This window comes from Lissotriton helveticus, chromosome 9 (genome assembly GCF_964261635.1).
Source record: "Lissotriton helveticus chromosome 9, aLisHel1.1, whole genome shotgun sequence".
NCBI classification, from domain to species: domain Eukaryota; kingdom Metazoa; phylum Chordata; class Amphibia; order Caudata; family Salamandridae; genus Lissotriton; species Lissotriton helveticus.
In genome coordinates, this window is record NC_136070.1 from 595,950,656 (window position 1) to 595,972,858 (window position 22,203).

At 48.8% G+C, this 22,203-nt stretch overlaps 1 protein-coding gene across 1 annotated transcript in view; it reads left to right on the forward strand.

Annotated features, from left to right (window-relative positions):
* Nucleotides 1-22,203, forward strand: part of ROM1 (retinal outer segment membrane protein 1) — a 109,331-nt gene that overhangs the window by 64,110 nt on the left and 23,018 nt on the right. The window contains exon 2 of the mRNA XM_078660597.1: nt 20,781-21,027. Coding sequence (XP_078516723.1) covers nt 20,781-21,027 — 247 coding nt within the window. The remainder of the gene's footprint in view (nt 1-20,780; nt 21,028-22,203) is intronic.

Genomic DNA, 22,203 nt, shown 5'->3' on the forward strand with positions numbered 1-22,203 from the left:
TTGTTAAGGCTACATTGGACACTTATTAGATGTTTGACCCACCCGTCACCCGAGCCTAGTACCCTAGCTGTTATAGATTGCTTTATGTCCCGGGTTTTTCTCTCCACTACCGAATTTCCCTTAGGATAGAATGGACTAGAATACCGCAATGCAACACCCATGTTGGCCATGGCCTCTATGTAATCTCAAGAGCTAAACGCAGGCCCCTGGTCAGAATGTAGCGTGCCGACTGCGTATGTGCCGATAAAGACTCGCAAATCTTAAATAACAGTTCGAGTGCCAGCCAAGCGCTGAGGCCACATCCAAATGAATCTTGTCTTAATTTTTATGGGACCGCATCTGTCCATATGAATGTCTGCGTGTAGAAAGTCTAATGCTGTCTAACAATGGTGTCTGTACTGAGCTGGCTACACTGTAGTCAGGTATCTGGCGGCGTTCTCTGCTGCGATCTTTGTAGCAGACTTGGCAGTTAATTGCAAATGTGTGAATGTGACCAATCATCCCTGGCCACTAGTACGTCTCTTTTAATTCTAGTATAGATTTAGAGATCCCCTGATGTATAATACCCTCTCCCAAACGTGCTTAGTGTATCAAAGCTACTCTACGTTTCCTGTTTGGAATCACTCTATCCCCCACTCCAGAAATTCGAACGAAAGGAACGGAGTTTGTGTCCATTATGTATGAGTATTTGAGTGGATAGTTTTGAGGTAACGCTGCACCGCTTCCTTTGCTTGTGGCATTGACAGCTAGCATTATTTCGCCGTCTATTTTCGTTTTTGAACGAGTGATTGCAGCTACGGAAGCCGTTTGCACAGCGGCCTTCATGGCTTCATTAGCCAATGAATTCCCTGCAACGTGAACGCCATCACGTTGATGACTCAGTGTATGGATCACAGGAGCTTTTTGTAGTTCTTGTCGTAACTAAACTACTTGTTTCCATAGCAACTTATGCTTGATTGTGCCACCTTTTGTATCTTTGAAACCGTTTTCAATCCAGTTCTGCAAGTATTCATTTTAAGATTGAACGCAATAATATGAATCGCACACTATAAGTGTGGGGAATTTGCGATCAGTATTTTCAAGTGCCATCTTGAATGCTTGTAGTTCAGCTCGCTGAGCTGTACACTCTCCTAGAGATTGAGTTTTAGTGACCATTGGTCGGAATTTGCCATCTCGCCAGCGACCTTTAACGATCGCGCACGCAGCACTATAAGCTTGTTTACCCCCAATTGCAGTCTGTACTGATCCGTCAGTATAAATGATACATTCATACTGCTCTAGAGGCTGAATTTCAGTAGGCAGAGGACATTCGTGTTCATATTGTAGAAATTATTGTGTTTTCAAATAAGGGTCAAAAACGTATTCAACGTCTGTTGCAGCAAGAGAATTAACCCATTGTATGCATCTCGGATGTAAAGCCTTTGCATTTGGAATGCTCGCTTTCGTCACTGCCTCTAAGGCAGGTACAGGGGTAACGACCATTATGTGCTTACCTTGTGCGAGGGCTCTCTCTTTTGCTACTGCAGTTTGAACCGCTGTCAGAATTTTTTCTGTAGAGGTGTATTTAATTTCCGCTTGTGTATACAAGTATGATTTTTAAGCTATTGGAACCTTTTCTCCTTCATTAAAGGTTAAGTAGTATGTGAATCCGCATTCTCCTGGAATGATTCGGATTACTAAGTTGCATACGTTTACGCGTGTTTACAAATGTTTTGTTGTTAACATGTCCGTTTGGACGGAAAGCACAATTTCTTTGTGTTATTGAGTCCAATTAATTTGTTTAAAATCTGGTTTGATTAATTCGTAGAGAGGTTTAACCCTTTCTGCATAATTTAGAATGTAAGTTCTTCCAAAATTTAGGAAACCTAGAATCGACTGTTAAGTTTTTCAGCGTTTTGGGAGGTTAGAGCAGCACACATTTCTCTAGAAAGTTCGCTGCCTGGCTTTTGCCTTCACTTGATAACTTGTATCCTAGGAAAAGGATGTTCAAGTGGGCAATTCTCGATTTCCTGAAATTGAATTTACACCCTTCAGAGGCGAATCCCGAAATAATGGTGTTCACTCTGTTCAAGTGCCTATCCAAATCATCGTCCGTTAGATAGATGTCATCGACATAGGTTTGTAGTAACTCTGTTACTCTGGCTGAAAATAACCCTGGACTATTCTTGAATCCCTGGGCGAGATGACAGAATTGACGCTGTGGCCCCATGATTGAGAAAGCGGTCAAATACCTACTTTCATGTGCAATGTTTTGATAGAAGAAACCGTTAGAAATATCTAATGTGGTTTTATATTTTATACGCACAATGTTATTCATTAGTGCTGCACTATGTGCATTTTGTACTGCAAAAGTTTTGCAACAAGAGTTTAGATGTCTGTAATACAAATCTAGACAATATGTATTGTCTGGTTTGGAGACAGGAAACAAAGGATTGTTCATGGACGAGGTGCATGTTTCAATCACCCCTTGGTATTCAAGTTGACCTAATATCTCCCTGACCTGTCGTTTAGCTTCTTGCTTAACTGGAAACTGCCTTATTGCAGTTGGTTGATTTTTTAACTGGATTTTATGTTGAGGAGTATCCTCATCCCATCCTACATGATTCTTATATAATGCAGGAGCCTGGCCTACTGCCCATTTCCTGGCATAGGTATATTTTTTATGAATTGGAATATGGTTGGAGAAAGCTGGCATAATTATTTCTTCGCCATGTGGGCACTCCCTGACAAATTCAGGTGACCAGTCTTGTTCAGCTAAAAGTATGTCATAACCCTGAGAGAGCTTTTCCCAAAAGAGTGCTATTATTTTTCTAGTTATGTCCCCCTCCATCCGGAGTATTACTTCATATAACTTATGTGGGACACTAACCCTGGTATCTGCAGTTTCAACTTGGATGTACTCATTCAAGTCCACTGTCTCCAGATTATCCTTCAAGTTCTTGCGAGCTATGGTGACTTCTGCTGCGCTGTCCAACATCGTCTAAGCCCATTCCCCGTTCTTGAGTTGTGTCCTCAAGATCCTCGGCATGTCTGATTTTTAGACCTGCTACCTTCTTTTTGGTGAATTGAGTTTTCTTATTTTTTGGAATGTGTTGATCGTCTTTGGACTTCACGCGTTCTTCTTTTTTGTTCTGATCGTCCTCTTCTTTCCGATTTCTGTGAGGAAGTCTGAAAGGTACGAGAGGAACGTGTATCAGTATCTTGATATCTATCAGATTTTCTCAATTTATCCCTATTCCTGAAGTTGTTCCTCTTTTCAGAGGGCTCCTTTTGAGGAGACCTACCTCTGGATTGAGAACGCTTCTCTTTAGAAGTTTGTTTAGTATTCTCCCACTTCTTTTTGGGAGCAGTAAGAGTGTTTTTAATAAAGACCTTTTAACTATATAATTCAACTAAATGTTGTATATTACTTAGTAATTCATTTTCCGACATTGCTTCAATGTCCGGGTCAGGTCTGTAGTTGGCTAAAGCTAGTCATGTTGCTCCTGGTCTACCTAGTGGACCGAGCCTGGTAATGTGATGTGTATGTTTTAGGGCGCCTTTAAACCAGAGCGCATCCTCTTTGTATGTTAGTGGAATTTCAACATCCTCGAAAGGAATGTATTCCTCTGGAGATTATCTTCTTTGTAGTAGTGAAACACTTTTGATACTGGATTTGCTTCAGGGAAGATTATCCATGAATCAAATACCTCTGTCTGATGATATTCATGTGCCTCTATCACAAAAACTACCCTACCACCTCTTGCTGACAGGCCATTTCTTATAAGTTTCATAGTGATGGCTTTTCTTTTTTTTTAAAACTTTTTTTTGAGCATTTTTGCTAAAATATACAGAGGTACATTCTCGTGTGGTCCAACATATGTGACATCATTCGTTAAAAAAAGAAGCAGGAATATCAATAAGTTATGCGCAGTACATACATCAATAACAATGTACAGGCCTAAGGGGTCCAAACCAGCAAGAGCAAGAACAAGTCAGTGTTCGGAATACAAGCAGGACACATACAACCTCTGGAAAGGAAAAGTCAGGTCACATCAGTACAGTACGTTGTAACAAATATCCTGGGATATCCATCCTCCTTAATAACAGTGCTATACACCCCATAGCTCCACCGATAACGTATCCACAAACAGTAGGATATAAACTGATGAGACTAAGCTGACATTAAAGCCAGTTCCTCTCCACCCACATTTTCGTGGACATTACCATGTATCGATCCATCCGAAGCCGACTCTGCAGTGCTTAGAAGTTAAGTCTTCAGGGGCCCCCATATATCCCTAGGCCTAATTGCCATCAGCTTTGTCTCAGCATAGATGGCAGTTTGCTCTTGACAATATAGTACATTGTTGAGCCATTCCTTAAACTTTGGGGCTCTCCCCCTACCCCAGCGGCACACCACCCGTCGTTTGACCAAAAGAAGGGTGATATCCAGGAACTTTCTACAGTGCTTGGGTATTTGCATAGTGTAACCCAACAGCATAATTAGTGATAGTGGTGGCTTTTCTTAAAGTTTCTGGGATGATTATACCATCCTCGTCGGTCTCTTGGAAACCTGTAAAGTTTAAAGCTTGTATGGCATTGCAGCCTGTAGCTCCACTGGTTGCGATGTTTTCGTCTTCGGTCATTTTTGTTTAATGAAAGTTTGCAGAGCAAGTATCAAGGAATTAAAGATAAGGTGCGCAATATTTTGGAACACTGTATCCTTCAATGTTGAACAAACCAGAAACTAATACATAGGATTTTCGTCCTACTCAGCTATGGCAGATATTTTATCCCTTTACCCACTCCAGACGTCTATTGGAGTATTTTACAGAAAAAGGGGATCTCTGAGAAAAGCACGACTGAGTTACTTTAGTATCTAGCATTAAATTAATGCCTTACCAATCGTTGGGCGCCATGTAGTGTAGTTCATATCTTCCCAATAGGCTCTGCACATTGGAATAATATATCCTATAGATTAGACGTAGGACTGAGGTCGACTAGGTCTCCATCGAATATACTAAACTTAATAGTGAGTGCCAGCTAGCTCAGAGGTCACTAGAAACGTTCTCGAATTCACTAGAAGGGATTCGCTTCTGACAACCGCATAAACATGACAACTTTGTTTCCCAAGAATAAGAAAAATATCTCTAGAGTCGCGGAAACAATAGATAAGTATTTCACTCAGTCAATCGTGCATGCTTTGTTTCAACAGAGTTTGTAGAGAAATAGAGAGACGGGCGTTTTCAATAAAAAGGTTTATTGAACCGTCTTCTTTCTCATACAAGAGAAGTGAACTGCTACAATCGTTAGGCAGACTGCAAATTATGATGCGTACAGCGAGAATAGTATTATGAAATAATACTGTAAAAACATTGTATGGTTTCTAAGCCATATACAAATACATGCATAAATAACATTGACTAAAATACTCAACTGGTGCTTCTAAATATGCTTACCCCAATGTACCTAACCGAAGTCTAGTAGGCGGGAAGAAGTAAGTATTGTGTAGCATAGGTGTAGTTGTTTTTGCCAAGAATCTACTAAAGGTTTCTCTAGGTTCTAATCAGCTCCAAAGCTTGGTTTAGAATGAAGGAGGTCTGGTATCTCTGTCTCAGGACTTGATTTCCCAACACCCCGCAAGGGGAGCCGGAAACACTGGAGCTGGATTCTCGGCGAGAGAAAGGCAGCCTCTTGATCAGTGCGTCAGCTGGAGGGTCGGCTTCCTACTGCACTTGCTGTAGCGAGCTGCGTCAGGCAAGTAGATAGTTGAACTGCTCCGAACCACCGTAGTTTGCTATAGCAAGTGAAGGTATATTTATACCTTGAAGGTGTTTAGGAATGCCATAGATTGACGTAAAGTCGGGCATAATAACGTCAGGAAAGAACCCCTAGGGAATAGTTGTTCTTTGCAAAGTGCATGAGTTCTTGGACAAATCAATATTCAAGCAAGGGGAAGTTCCCTAACTGCTTAAGGTGATTTTCCAAAAAAACGTTGTGACGTTTGGTACGGGTGGAAGTAGCCATGCCTGTATTTGGTCTGCATGGGCTATGTCTAAATGAGGGATTGATTTCTATGCCCATATAAGGGTAATGTGAATTGTACCTATATAAGGGCATGAATCGGGAAAATTCACTCGGAGCTCTAAACGCCACACAACAGGGGGGACATTTTTTTTGCTTTAGACCGAATGATAGGGGCACTCATCCCAGAGGACCACTTAACTGCACTCTTGGGATACACTGAACCGATACCCGCGAAGATAAGGAGGTTTGTCTACTTGGCGCTTCTCCTTGCAAAACGACGAATTGCTTGTAAGTGGGGCAGGGGTAGAGCTCCTAAATTTAAGGTTTGGCTCCAAGATCTCATATATTGCCAAGAACAATTACACACCTACGCTGAATTACTGCCGCCCTCCTCTCGCCCCCGGGATATCTGGGGCCCCCTTCAAACTTACCTCCTGGAATATACGACAACTGAACACATAACCACTGACTCCCGTACTGGTGGGGAGGGCACACGGGATGGGGATGGGACACAAGACAACGGGAACTCGCAAGAGTAGAATTAAGATTATTAATGTGTAGCTCTAAGGACTAGGGCGGGCCGAGTACGAATATGCCGATGAGGTAGGCATTTGGGAATGCATATCCTTGTTTCTGCTGTGATTGGTGGCTAGTGGCACTGTTAATGTGTTATTAGATTATTTAGTAATGTATGTTTATGACCTTTTCTGTGGCCATTTTACTGTGATTGCCCACCTAACGCGGCCGGCCCATTGAGGATGTAGGCAGCTTGCTGTGTATTCTTCTTTCCACCCCAACTGCCTCACCACAAGTCACCCTGCATTGCCGGGCTGCGTGGGATCTAGGCATTACGCTGTATACAAATCATATGGCACCAATAAAGGTCTTGGAATTTATTTATTTTTTTAAAGAAAGGAACGGGACAATGTGTTGCATTTTGAAGCGTACATTACAAGGTGTACAATACAAATCTCACAAAGCAAACAAAATGTGCTATAAATACTAAAACTAAATTCAAACAGATGACTGGATATTCTTACCAAAGAGAAGTGCCTAGCACCAGAAAAATATCAATATTAATAGGCACACAAAGAATTATAATGAATGCTAACACTCTCATGCCTTTAACAGTAGCAGTTCATAACAAATTGTTGAATAATACAGCAACCATCATCAAATCAAAAAATCGATAAGCAGAATAGTGTGCTTATCTCTGCAGGAGCGCACCTCCTGCGATAAGCACAATAGCGTGCATATCGCTGCAGAAACTCATCTCCCACATATACCTGGCTCCTCAGAAAGTTTGGAGAGAAGTTTCGATATTTGCTCAGCGTGCAGACAATTCTGGCACGCTTTCCCTAATCACTGTTAGGGTGTACTTGTCACCGCTGACAGGAAAATGATCTTTACGCAAGGGTGTGCCTGTCACAGCTGACAGGCAAATGAACTTTAACTTCCAATCTGGCGGCGTGTACCACACTCCAGTAAAATTACTTCCAATACAGCGGCACATTCAACGTGAGCGCCCTGACCACAAAGGCTCAGAGACTGGATAATTACAAAACACCCTACGGCTCCTGACATCACGCGTTGAGCACATAAAGACATTTCTATGAACTTTCAGCTCCCGAAACATCCTGCAACTCTTGAAGTCACAGAAACCACAGAGTAAGAACAACACGGGAGCATTCCACACTTGAAAGATGCAAATTAATGAAGTAATTGACACATACTTTGCCCTAAATCAGACATTAGTAAACTTGCCTGGTACCTTAAGGGAAGCTTTTAAAGCAACCCTTGAAGGAGTCATCATTAGCTACTCGACGGGCAGAACATGAAAAAAACAGCAATCGGTAAGTGACCCGGACTCCCGAATAATAGATCTGGATGCATGCTGTTCAGAGAATTCACACCAAGGGCTACGTAGAGTGCTGGTTTTAAAGCATATGCTTTTAGACAAGGCGAAGACCATCTGTCTCGCCACGCAATCTCTCATCTATTAATGAGACAGAGTGAGCAGACTACTCCATTGCTTGTGCTCCAACTTCCAAAAACACAATCAGATCATATACATCTCAGACTGAGAAGAGATGAGAATTAACAGGGAGGCTGACATCACCCAATATGTCTCACAATATTATCCCTCACTATATGCCCAGCAGAACATATTGTATGAAATACTGAAAGACAACTTCGTATCTGGCCTTCCCCTTCAAACCCTCACTGACACAGAGTGGCAGTCACTGGAGGACGAACTTCCAGCTGGTGAACTTTCGGGGGCCCTGACCCAGCTAAACTCGAGGAAAAAAGCCTCACCTTAATGGCTTCCCAGCACGTTTTTTAAAATTGTTCATGCATAAATGGAATGCCCCCCAGAGGCGGTGCTAAAAGAAGCGGTAGGAATCGCGTGGCTACTCCCGACTTCCTCAAGACAGTAATTGTAAAGATTCCGAAGCCGGAATGGTGACCAAATGTCTGCTTCTCATAGCATCCTATTGCCCTCTTAAATATGGAGGTCAAAATTATTGCCACGGTGCTAGCATATGGCTTGCTTACAGTGATCCCCTCTCTAGTACTTTCAGACCAGGCGGATTTATGCCTGGGCAGGAGTGCTCTTGGTGGACATAGAAAAGGCATTTGATTCACTGTGCTGGTCCTATCTATTCATTCTCCTCCACTGCCTTAACTTTGGACCCCGTTTCTCACTTACGTTCGGCTGCTCTAACAGTATCTTACAGCCTGTGTCTGAATATGCACTGCCATATTTACCCTATTTGCCATTCAGAACGGTACATGGCAGGGATGCCCATTGTCTCTGCTCCTGTTTGCCATCGCCATAGAACCTGTGGCTTAGTGGTTCTGCACCGATGTGCAGATACAGGGTTTGAATGGAGGCCCCGGGTTTCAGATGGGATAAAACTGCCCGCGAGTCTGAAACAGCTGTAGTGATACTAGGCAATATTATGTAAATCTTTAGGGAAAAAGAAGAGTCCTATTCAAGAGGACGTAATCCCATCACCCACCGAAGTGGCATGCTTCATAATTTGGGATCTCCTCTTGGTTGCCAGAGGAGATCCCTAAAGATTTACATAATATTGCCTGGTATCACTACAGCTGTTTCAGACCCGCGGGCAGTTTTGTTTGTAGTATATTGGTTCAGGGATTGTGTCCAAGCAGGTCTTTAAACATTTCCCTGGGACCCTTTATTCATCTGTAGTTTTGTTTGTTTCAGATGGGATAGCCTTTTATGCTGATGACGTCTTGATTTTTTTCACGGACCCCCAAGAGCTCGCGCCTGAGGGAACTACATATGTTCAAAATCTTTGAAAAGACAACAAGCCTTTTCATTAATCTAGCCATGTCCTTGGTGTTCCCAATTCCCACCTACCCTCAGGACTTGATGTGGATGAACGAGTTGTTGATTGTCACACAGGGTTTCCGCTACGTTTAGCTGTACATTACTATGCATGCACACTCAGCATGGGTGCGCGTCATCCAACCATTGATGGACTCTCTAACGTTCGACCTTAGGAAATGGTCAAAGCTTCCTTTGTCCCTTATGGGCAGATTAGCCATTTTCAAAATGGTGTCCGTTCCCCAATTCCTTTATCAACTACAATCTACCCCTATGACTTGCCTCACTCCTTCTTTTGCAAATTACGCTGTATTTCTTGTGAAACCAGGGCCTCCCAAGCATAGTCCTCCCAAAGTGCTTCAAATCCAAGTATGAAGGCGGCTTTGCAGTAGCTCACATTATATCCTATTATAAGGCCCGCACTATATGATTATAAACAAGTGGTTAGAAGACACATAAGGATACCCCCTGTTAGACGGGGACCGGGAGGGTCGGCCGAGCACAAGGGGAGAGGCCTCCGGTGAGGGCCGTCTCCAGTGATCGTACAGACAAGTAACTTCCCCCCCACAGATGGACACCACATGAAGATAAGATTCAACACTCTTTATAGGCCGTTCTTGGAATAAGGTAATACGGTACAGTGAGGGTAGGACACGAGGATCCTCTCGATTCTAGTCGCTAGTAAGGGAAGGGGGTAGCGGGACAGTCTTGGTACCCACGGGTACTGAGGTGAGCCGGTTGTAGCTCACAATCCTCGAGCTCGGTATTCGGACAGGTCGGACTGCGGCAGCGCCGGCAGGTCCCGAAGAGGTCGTAGGTGGTGACGGGCCGCGGCAGCGCCTGCAGGTCCCAGCAAAGATGGCAGTTACAACGGGCCGCGGCAGCGCCAGCAGGTCCCCTACGAAGATGATGGTCACAACGGGCCGCGGCAGCGCCAGCAGGTCCCACGAGGATGAAGGTTACAACGGGCCGCGGCAGCGCCAGCAGGTCCCACGAGGATGAAGGTTACAACGGGCCGCGGCAGCACCAGCAGGTCCCACGAGGATGAAGGTTACAACGGGCCGCGGCAGCGCCAGCAGGTCCCCACGAAGATGATGGTCACAACAGGCCGCGGCAGCGCCAGCAGGCAGGACAATAGTTCGCAAGGCAGGGCTGCGGCAGCGCCAGCAGTCCGTCAAGGATGAGTTTGTCGCGGTGTCTCTCGACTCCAGGATACAACTGCCTTCCTGTCCTGGGGCTGCCTCAGTTATAGGTCTGGCCCCCTCTGATGTCCGGACCCTCGCTCTTGGAGGTCGGGAGGTCTGGGATGAGGGAGTCCAGACACCCAGCAGGGGGGTGGAGCCAGCGCCCGAGGAGGTTGGGGGTGCTCGGCCCCTGGCGGGGGAGAGCCATCGACACTTCTTACTCCCATTGACCTGCCAAGTGGTCCGTTCACCTCCTGGGTGGATGGTGGTGCCGGGATGTCGGGGCCTGGCCAGGCCCGGGGTCGGGCGGAGGCCGCGCGGCCGCGTGGTGCCGTGTCCAAGATGGCGGCTGGGCCGGGCAATGGTGCTGACGGTGGCCCGGGCCCGTGACACAGGGACATCCGGGAGCAGGCGCCCCATGGGGGACGGGGTGCGGGTTTGTTCTGTGGGTAGTACCTGGAAGGCCGGGACCCGGGCCCTGTCCTGCGGGGAGGGAGCGAGCCCTTCATGGGGCCTGTCCAACATGCGTCCCCCCCAGCTGAAGGCGGGGAGAGTCACCCATCTTCTTGGGGACTTTCCTCGTCGAGGCGGAAAAAGCGGGACAGGCCGTCCGCGTTGGCGTGGTCTTGGCCAGGGCGATGCTCCACAGTGAAGTCCATCCCCTGCAGGGAGATGGACCACCGCAATAGTTTGGGGTTCTCCCCCCGCATCTGCATGAGCCATTGCAGGGGCCGATGATCTGTCTGTACCCGGAAATGGGTTCCGAAGAGGTACGGCCGGAGCTTCTTGAGTGCCCATACCACTGCGAAGGCCTCTCGCTCAATGGTGCTCCAGCGCTGTTCTCGGGGCAGTAGGCGTCTGCTGATGAAGGCCACTGGTTGGTCCACCCCTTCGGGGTTCAGTTGGGAGAGGACGGCCCCAATACCATGGTCGGAGGCATCGGTCTGCACGATGAACTCGCGGCTGTAGTCGGGGGCCTGGAGCACAGGAGCGGTGCACATGGCGGCCTTCAGCGTCTCGAAGGCTGCTTGACAGTCGGGCGTCCAGTTGACTCTTTTTGGGTGGTTTTTAGACGTGAGTTCCGTGAGGGGCCCCACAATGCTGCCATAGTCCCTTACAAACCGCCGGTAGTATCCGGTGAGCCCCAGGAAGGCTCGGACCTCGGTTTGTGTTTCGGGGGGTTGCCAGGACTGAATGGCAGCTACCTTGAGTTGGAGGGGGGCCACCAGACCGCTCCCCACTTGGTGTCCGAGGTAGGTCACGGACCCCTGGCCGATTTGGCACTTGCTGGCCTTTATGGTGAGGCCGGCCTGTTGGAGGGCCTGCAGGACCTCTCTGAGGTGGTGGAGGTGGTCTGTCCAGTGGCGGCTGTATACCGCGATGTCGTCCAGGTATGCGGCGCTGAACTCTTCGAGGCCCGCTAATACCTGGATCACCAGTCTTTGAAAAGTGGCTGGAGCGTTCTTCATGCCGAAGGGCATCACTCTGAAATGGTAGTGCCCATCCGGGGTGGAAAAAGCGGAACGTTCTCGGGCTCTGGGGGTGAGGCCGATCTGCCAGTAGCCCGCTGTCAGGTCGAAGATGCTTAGGTAGCGGGCTGCCCCCATGCGGTCGACTAGTTCATCTGCTCGGGGGATAGGGTGAGCGTCGGTTCGGGTGACCGCGTTCAGACCCCGATAGTCAATGCAGAACCGGAGTTCAGGGGTGGTACCCGGGGACGCGGCCTTGGGGACCAGGACGACCGGGCTGGCCCAGGGACTGTCCGAAGGTTCGATGACTCCGAGGGCGAGCATCTTGGAGACCTCTTCTTGGATGCATGTACGTACCCGATCCGGTACTCGGTACGCCCGGTGTCGAACAGGAGGACTGTCCCCCGTGTCCACGTCGTGCAGGCACCAGGAGGTGACTCCGGGTGCGAGGGAGAACAGGTTTGCGAACGGCAGCAGGAGGGCCCGGCAATCTTGACGCTGCTCTGGGGTCAGGGCCTCGGAGAGTCGGACCCCGTCCATCGAACCATCTTTTTCCCGGGTCCTCAGTAGGTCAGGGAGGGGCTCGGAGTCTCCTTCTGCGCCACTGTCGGTAGCCATCAGCAGGCTGAGCTCGGAGCGCACGAAGTGGGGTTTGAGTCTGTTGGCGTGGAGGACCCGGAGGGGGTTCCGGGGGGACTCCAGGTCGATGAGATAAGTGACGGGACTCTTGCGCTCAATCACCTTGAAGGGCCCCGTCCATTTGTCCTGCAAGGCTCACGGTTCGGTGGGGGACATCACCCATACCTGCTGACCCGGTTCAAACTCGATGGAGGAGGCATGTTGGTCGTACCACTTCTTCATGTCCTCTTGACTGGCCTCCAGATTGGCTTTAGCGATCTCCCGGAATTTCCGGGTCTGATTGCGGAGGGTCAGGAGGTATTTGTAGACGTCTGGAGGGGTTTTTAGGGGGGCCATTTCCCATTCTTCCTTCACTAGGCTGAGAGGCCCGCGAACGGGGTGTCCGTACAGGAGTTCGAAGGGGCTGAAGCCGAGGGACTTCTGGGGGACTTCTCGGTAGGCGAAGAGGAGGCACGGTAGTAGCACGTCCCACTGGCGGCGTAGGGGTTCTTCCAGCCCCATAATCATCCCCTTGAGAGTGCGGTTGAACCGCTCGACCAGTCCGTTCCCCTGGGGGTGATAGGGTGTTGTGAATCGGTAAGTGACCCCGCACTGCTGCCAGAGGGATTTCATATACTTTGAAATAAAGTTCGTACCCCTGTCGCTGACGACTTCCCGGGGGAAGCCCACTCGAGAGAAGATCCCCATTAAGGCTCGACCCACTACTGGGGCTGTTATAGTGCGAAGGGGGACCGCCTCAGGATAGCGGGTAGCGTGGTCCACCAGGACCAGGATGAAGCGATGCCCCTGTGCTGTTTGGGGGTCCAGGGGCCCCACAATGTCTATTCCCACCCTTTCGAACGGGGTGGTCACCACGGGGAAGGGTTGCAGGGGTGCCTTGAGTTTGCGGCCGCTCTTCCCGCTGGCCTGGCAGGTCGGGCAGGACCGGCAGTGGTTGGAGACGTCATTTCTCATTTTGGGCCAAAAAAAGTGAGTCACTAGGCGGTGGTAGGTCTTGTCTTGCCCCAGGTGCCCAGCCAGGGGGACATCATGGGCCAGGTTCAACAGGAAGTCTCTGAAGTGGAGGGGCACCACCAGCACTCGACCGGCCCCCAGTTCTGCGACTCTCTGCTCGCTGTACAAGAGATCATTGTCCCAATAAACCCAGTGGGCCCCGGTGGTGTCTCCTTGGCCCTGGGCGAGCGCTTGCTGTCGCAATCCCTCGAGGGAGGGGCATGTCTTTTGCTCCCGCCGGAATTGTTCTTGGGTGGGCCCCCCTTCTTGACGCCACTGAGCCAGGTCGGGGAGCTCGGGGGGCTGTGTGGACCCCTCTGTGGTGGGGTCCGGGTTGTCGGTCTGGAGGAGGTCCTCTTCGGGATCGATCGAGGGCAGAGGTGCTGCCCATTCGGGTTCTTCTGGTCCGGGGATGGTGCGGGTGGCCATGGACCGGGTGGTCACGCACGCCCAGTCCGGGAGACCCAACATCCCCAGATGCTCTCTTCTTTCAACAGCTGCCCACGGGGAGCTCTCAAGATCGTTCCCCAGGAGGCAGTCCACGGGGGCATCGTCGCGGACAGTTACTTTCAGCATGCCGGACACTCCTCCCCATTCGAAGGGGATGCAGGCCATCCGACACAGGCTCTCCGAGTTATCTGCCGATCGGACGGGGCAAAGCGCGTTTGGCAGGATTTGTTCTGGGGTCACCAGGTGACAACGGACGGCCGTCACACTGGCCCCGGTGTCACGCAGGGCCTCGGCCTTGCGCCCATTTATGCTCACCCATTGGCTGTACTTCCGAGTGTTGGCGGGCAGGGGAGTCCGCGGGACCATGTCTCTCCCTCCTAGGCATGCCAGGGTCATGGCGGCTGGTTCCCACTCGCACTGCTCCGACTCGTAGGCCTCCGAGTCTTCGGAGACTTGTTCTTCTCCTAGGGCGGCAGCCGCCATCTGGCGGGGTCCGGGAACCTGGTTCTTCGGGCAGGTCGGGTCACTGGCATAGTGGCCGACTCGCTGGCATCGATGACACGTCACGTTGGCTCGGAACCCCGGGCGCATCGGGGGGTTTCCCCGGCCCGCTGGGGGCGGGGTGGCGTTGGCGGGAGCGGCTGGGACCGCGTCTCTGCCCCGGCCCGGTCCTCCACCTCCTCCCCGGGGGCGATGATGACCTTGGTTGGTTCTGTTCTGCTCGTTCGGCCCACTCCGGGCCACTCGGGTGCTTTCCCACCGGTCAGCCTCGGTGGCGAGCTGCCGTGGGTCGGTCAATTTACTGTCGAGGAGGTGCTGCCTGAGCTCGACGAAGCAGTTGTTGGAGAGGTGCTCCCACACAATGAGGTCGAAGAGTTGTTCGTACGTGGTTACGTTGTTGCCCTTGATCCATCCCTCGAAGGCCCGGCTGAAATAGTTCACGTATTCCAACCATGTTGTACCTGGGATCCGGGTGCAGTTGCGGAACCTCTGGCGGTACATTTCGGGCGTAAGCCCATATCGACTGAGGAGGGCGGCCTTCATGTGGTCATAGGACGTCATTTGATGGTCCGGAAGCTGCAGCAGGGCATCACGGCCCTCATTGACGAATCTCCCCCATAGACCGGCCCCCCAGTCACTTCGAGCGATCCGGTGGGCAGTCATGGCGATCTCATAGGCCTTGAACCACTGCTGTATGTCGTCGTTTCGGTGATATTCTCGGACCACATCCTTGGGGATGTGGACCTTCTGCTCGGTAGTACCCGGGGAGCGCAGTGTCTCGGGCACCCCTAGGGTTTTGTTCAGTTTGCGTATTTCTATCTCCGCTAGTTTGCACTCGTGCTCGTATGCCAGTCTTTTCTCTTCGAGATCCCTCTGTCTCTGTTTTTCCTCTCGCTCTTCTCTGAGCCGTAAGTGTTCTAAGTTTATTTTTTGTTCCGCCAGCTTCAATTCTCCGTCTAATTTGAGTCGTGCCAAGTCTAACTCGTGTAATCTATTTTTTTCCCGTTCCTGGATCTCTTCTCGGGAGGGGCCGGTTCTCCGTTCTTCCGTCAGGGAGGTGTTGACTTCCGGGGCTACGGGGTCCCGGGGGGTTGCGGTATTCGTCTCTGTCCAGGCCTCTAGGGCGCTTTTGAAGTCTTCTTTTGTGCTTAGCCCGGTGGTAGCAATGCCTAAGTCCATGCAAAACTGTTTTAGCTCTCGGTGGTTGTATTCCTCCAGTTTTTCCATCTGGAACTTCTCTGCAGATCCGCTCTCTTTGGTTTAGTCGTAGGGTGAGTTACTATCTGTACGGTACGCGTTGGTTCGGATCGCGCCGCTGGCCACCAATGTTAGACGGGGACCGGGAGGGTCGGCCGAGCACAAGGGGAGAGGCCTCCGGTGAGGGCCGTCTCCAGTGATCGTACAGACAAGTAACTTCCCCCCCACAGATGGACACCACACGAAGATAAGATTCAACACTCTTTATAGGCCGTTCTTGGAATAAGGTAATACGGTACAGTGAGGGTAGGACACGAGGATCCTCTCGATTCTAGTCTCTAGTAAGGGAAGGGGGTAGCGGGACAGTCTTGGTACCCACGGGTACTGAGGTGAGCCGGTTGTAGCTCACAATCCTCGAGCTCGGTATTCGGACAGGTCGGACCGCGGCAGCGCCGGCAGGTCCCGAAGAGGTCGTAGGTGGTGACGGGCCGCGGCAGCGCCTGCAGGTCCCAGCAAAGATGGCAGTTACAACGGGCCGCGGCAGCGCCAGCAGGTCCCCTACGAAGATGATGGTCACAACGGGCCGCGGCAGCGCCAGCAGGTCCCACGAGGATGAAGGTTACAACGGGCCGCGGCAGCGCCAGCAGGTCCCACGAGGATGAAGGTTACAACGGGCCGCGGCAGCACCAGCAGGTCCCACGAGGATGAAGGTTACAACGGGCCGCGGCAGCGCCAGCAGGTCCCCACGAAGATGATGGTCACAACAGGCCGCGGCAGCGCCAGCAGGCAGGACAATAGTTCGCAAGGCAGGGCTGCGGCAGCGCCAGCAGTCCGTCAAGGATGAGTTTGTCGCGGTGTCTCTCGACTCCAGGATACAACTGCCTTCCTGTCCTGGGGCTGCCTCAGTTATAGGTCTGGCCCCCTTTGATGTCCGGACCCTCGCTCTTGGAGGTCGGGAGGTCTGGGATGAGGGAGTCCAGACACCCAGCAGGGGGGTGGAGCCAGCGCCCGAGGAGGTTGGGGGTGCTCGGCCCCTGGCGGGGGAGAGCCATCGACACTTCTTACTCCCATTGACCTGCCAAGTGGTCCGTTCACCTCCTGGGTGGATGGTGGTGCCGGGATGTCGGGGCCTGGCCAGGCCCAGGGTCGGGGTCGGGCGGAGGCCGCGCGGCCGCGTGGTGCCGTGTCCAAGATGGCGGCTGGGCCGGGCAATGGTGCTGACGGTGGCCCGGGCCCGTGACACAGGGACATCCGGGAGCAGGCGCCCCATGGGGGACGGGGTGCGGGTTTGTTCTGTGGGTAGTACCTGGAAGGCCGGGACCCGGGCCCTGTCCTGCGGGGAGGGAGCGAGCCCTTCATGGGGCCTGTCCAACACCCCCATACACCACAGAGACATGAGTACTCCAGGGGTCAGCAATCCGCCACCTCCTATACAAAGGTGAAGCGCGATCTCAGTCCTTCGGGTGACAAAAGTGGTGTTCTGGCATGCGGACGACTCCCCTGAAAAGCATGGGACGGAGAGGAACGCTCACAGAGCAGATAACACCGTGGGAGGGTTCCACCATGCCCGAGGTAGCGGCACTGGAAGGATTCCACAGGTGGGATATGATAGGCATTCCCACTCTACGGAACCTAATGGATGGCACAATCATTAAGTCATATCAAACCTTACAGAACGGATATGACCTAACCCATAGCCAATTCTACGGTTAACTGCAGTTCTGACATGCCCTTAGGCCCTACATCGCTTACCTGGAGGATCTCCCGGGGCACAATCCCCAAGAGGCAAAATTGCTCCAAGAGAAACTGTGAACCCATAAATTGACACAAATATACCTCTCAATCATACACTACATGTCTGAGTCCTTTGCTGAGCTTCACTCTGCGGGGGAGCAACACCTGGGCACCTTTACCGGCGAAGAATGGGCGGTGGCTATGGCCTCTCCACAACATTCAGCAATTGCGACACGCTTCCGCCTTATGCAGCAGAAATACATCCACAGAATATACTTGACAAGACATAAACCATGGAGGATGGAGGTGGTGGCCACAACCTCATTACTCCGCTGTATGACTGGGGAGGGACACCTTCTCCATACCACATGGGCATGCAGTAAGCTGGAACCATTATGGAGGCGGGTATTATCCTGTCTGGGGGAGTATCTGGAGAGAACTATTCCCCTAGAACCGGAGTTAGTCCTCCTGCACATTACTATGGACCTGGACAAAGACCAGTATAGCCTATCATTTTTGCGATTGTGCCTGACTGTGATCAAACAAGACACTGCCAGCAGATGGAAAGACAGAGATCCCCCCCTAAACCAGGGGACTACCATCCGCCACCTCCTATACGGAGGCAAAGCGCAATCAACGCTCCCTCCTGAGACAAGTGGTGTTCTGGGTACTGACACTAAGGAGGAGTGGTACAAGGACATTGACTAGTGCTTGGGCAGGGAACAGGCTGTGTATGAAGCTAGGTGTTGTCTTCAGAAACCTATTAAATCCAGAAGAAATGAGCAGGTTACAGAGGTATCACTCTCGATCGCCGGAATATAACAGGCCAAGACAATAGAAATGGAAATCCATACGTACATGGGTTGACCGCCCACTTCTGTGTAGACTGCGACAGGAACTTTGTTGAGGTGGATCTCTCAGGATGGGAGCAGAGCTGGGGCGGGTCTGAAGGAATATTTCCACATGGTTGTCTTGGTGCTGCTTTGTTTTTATGTAGTTACAAAATCTACATTAAAACCAATAAAATGTTTTACTAAAAAATGAATCCATGAGACTAGCTAAATTTATGCATGTGCAACAGGTAAGTACAGCAAAATCAACGACTGGGGAGAGCCTCACTTTACGCCAAACTAATGTAATAACTCAAATTTAAAAAGTATGTATTTACCTTGTTTTATATATATATATATATATATATATATATATATATATATATATATATTAAAGTGAGTGGAGAGAACATCAAGGTTTAATATATGTAAATTAAGTAGGAGTGGTATATTCAAGAGGGTAGAAAATTACAATACCGATTAGGCAAGAGAGGTTGCAGAGGACACAAACGAAAGTGAAAATATGTTATAACTGAGATACGTAAGCACTGGAAACTCTTAAGGGTCTCTATCTATCAAAGGAATGTGCTCAGTCTGTGCTAAGCGATGACGAGGGAAAATTAATTCTTTATTTAATTTTCCAACGTCACCGTCCATCGAAATTCCCCCCTACCCGGACTCACCGCTCAAACCTGCAGTGGCCACAGCTGCCTTTCAGCAATGCTTTAATGAGTCACTCTGGTCAGAAACCATTAATACATTTGATGTTAGAAAAAGATTTTGATAAAGTCACGACTAGAATCGTCAAGTGGTTAATGAACATGCAAAACTTTATGCCTGGAGTGTAATGAACATGCAGAATTTTAATTTCGGAGTGTATCCTTAATAAAGGAAATATGGTGGAAGATTGTGTGTCAAGTACTAGCTAGATAGAAAGGCTTAACTGGGAATAAGGTGGCATTTAGTGAAAGATGTCAGCCTAATATGAGAGGAACAGAATAAGGCGTACGACAAATGTGGTCTTAAGCAAGGTTAAAGAGAATTTCCAGAAGAGGTGGGAGTTAAAGGTGAATTAGTGTGATGAATTTGACTTGTATGTATGCAATTTGAGAGTGAGTTGTTCTATGTGAAATGATTTGGTGTAGGTTGTTAATTTTTTTAAACTTTGTCTGGGGTATGCATAACTTTTTTCTGTGGAAGATTATTCTTTCAAATTCTTTTTTACGTAAGGAGCCTTATGCAATAGTAGAAAATGCATACTTTTTCCCCTTAAAAACCTACATTTTAACGAGGTACCAACTTTGTGAACAAGGTGGGTGAAGTTTTAAAAAAACATGAAATTTGTGAAGTCCACCTTTGGAAACTGTGCACTCCTCTGGTGAAAGGAGAGAGGTTAAAACCGTCAGCGCTCTATCTAGAGCAGTGTTTAATTGGTGTGACCCTTGAGGGGCTCGTAGGAGATAGTTATATAGAGGTTATTTGTGTTCCCCTTATGCGTACACAGATAGAGACCGGTAAAGGAGTGAATAGCATGGAGAGAAATATAAATTGCATGGCTTGTGGTAAAGAATTGCAGCGTAGGATGTCTTTAGCAAGTTGCAGGGGAAGTTGGTAAATAGTTTTCCCACCAAACGTGATTTTTATCAAAAGGGCCTGATTTAGATTTCGGCAGATGGCTTACTCTGTCACAACAATGACGCAATATCTCGTCCGCCAAAATATAAATTCCATTGTATCCTATGGAATTTATGTTTTGGCAGACGGGATATCCTTCACTGTTGTGATGGAGTAACCCATCTGCCGAGATCTAAATCAGGCACCAAGTATGTTCATGAGATGGTGGGCAGCTACAGAAATCCTGACAGACTAAAAGGTCCTTACATTGGTCAGCCTATTTAACTTAATGAGAGAACTTAGACAGAGAGGAAATTGAATCTGGCAGAGATAAAAAGAAGGTATAAAAATGTTTTTGTTGATGTGTGCAAATTGAGCAATGCGATTAAGAAAAATCAATAAGGGTATGCAGCAAAGTATGATGAAAAGAATGTGTTAGCTCAGAATGTGAAGGTGCTGCATTGGGAAAAGTGTATATTTGGAAGGCAAGAAAGTCATGAAGATGGGAAACGGGTATGCAAGACTGGAGAATGGTTCTAGATGGAATGAAGACGGTATGGTTAAAGTGGGGAGATGAGGCACAGAAAATATTGAAATACGAAGTGTTAGAGTCGAAGGAAGAAATAAGGATTAGAGAGAATTTGAAAACAGAAGTCAAAGGATTGGGTAGTATTCTTAAATGGCTTCAAGAATATGGAATATTTTCTTCTTACACAATTTAATTGTCTTAGCTTTACTACATAATTCTGAGACCTGTTTTGTGATCTATAATTACTGAATTGAATGACTCCTTTATCTCTCGTTTCAGTCGCATTAAGAGTAATGTAGATGGCCGATACCTCATGGACAGTGTGCCTTTTAGCTGCTGTAACCCCAGCTCTCCGAGGCCCTGCATCCAGCACCAAATCACTAACAACTCGGCACACTACAGCTACAACTACCAGACAGATGAACTTAACATCTGGACCCATGGCTGCCGGGAAGCTCTGCTCACCTACTACACCGGCATCATGGCTTCCAATGGCGTCTGCGTTGCCCTCACCTTCCTGCTGCAGGTAAGGTCCAAAATCATCATCAATACAGCTTGTGTCACACACACATCCACACTCTCAATCACTGGTTTGTTGTATCACACCCAGAACACATCAGTTCTGCACCAGATACAAGCCATTCTATCACCATACACATGCCACTCCAGCCTTGAATGCATATTATTAAAACACCTAGATGAGTGTTATTCCTGTGCAAAGATCAATGTAAACCCACCTCGACGCCTGTTATTCCTCCTGGAAATGGCTGTTTCCTCCTTAAACACATGCTATTATAACATGGGACACATGCTATCCAACTATCAATAAATGTCATGGGAACAGTACCATATGCAATTCTCCCCCAACCCCTCGGACACATTGCAATTCACCACAATACTATGCTCCATACCCCGACTTATTTTATTACACTCGTAGACACATGGTATTTTACACTCATTGTACACTCTGCGTAGTACATATTTATACAATGCACACGCAACAGAAGGGATCTTGGCTCTGCAGTCCACTGTGCTGATCTAAAACTCTTTCAAGAACAAGTGAATTTTCAAAGCGTTACCTAAACATGAAATCATTGGCAGTTGTCAAGGGATTCCAAAAGCTAGGGGGTAGGATTGAAAAGTGCCAGCCACTTTTCTGCAGGGGGGAAAACTGAAGGACAACTAAAAAGCAGACTAGCGGTAGCAATGTTTGATTAAATATTTATCTAAACACCATGTGTTTCAAGAAAAGTGAGTAGGTCTACTGACACTCAGTGGAGAAGACTGAAAATGAACTTGGCGGTCTAAAGGATGCTAGTGAAGGTTAAATCCAGCCAAGATCAACTCAGTCTTCCATTCTTCTGAGGCTCGTAAATTGAGCATAATTTAAAGTAATTAGTAACACCTATTTTTTCACAGCTTATGGAGACAGCATGAAGTGATACATAAAAATAAGTAATTAATACTATTATTAATATTACTCACAATGACATAAGACAGGTTTTAATTTGCGGGTATAAAATGATAACCGGGTAGCAGCATTTTCGACCAGTTGCAAGTGGGTCGTCAGATATTCAGGACCCCCTAACTTAAGGCATTCCTACTGTCCTGTTTGTCTTAGGAGTGTCTGTGAACACAGGATGATGGCCTTCCTTCAAACTCAAGGGACATCTTTTTCTCAGTACCTTGAGCTGAAAAAACA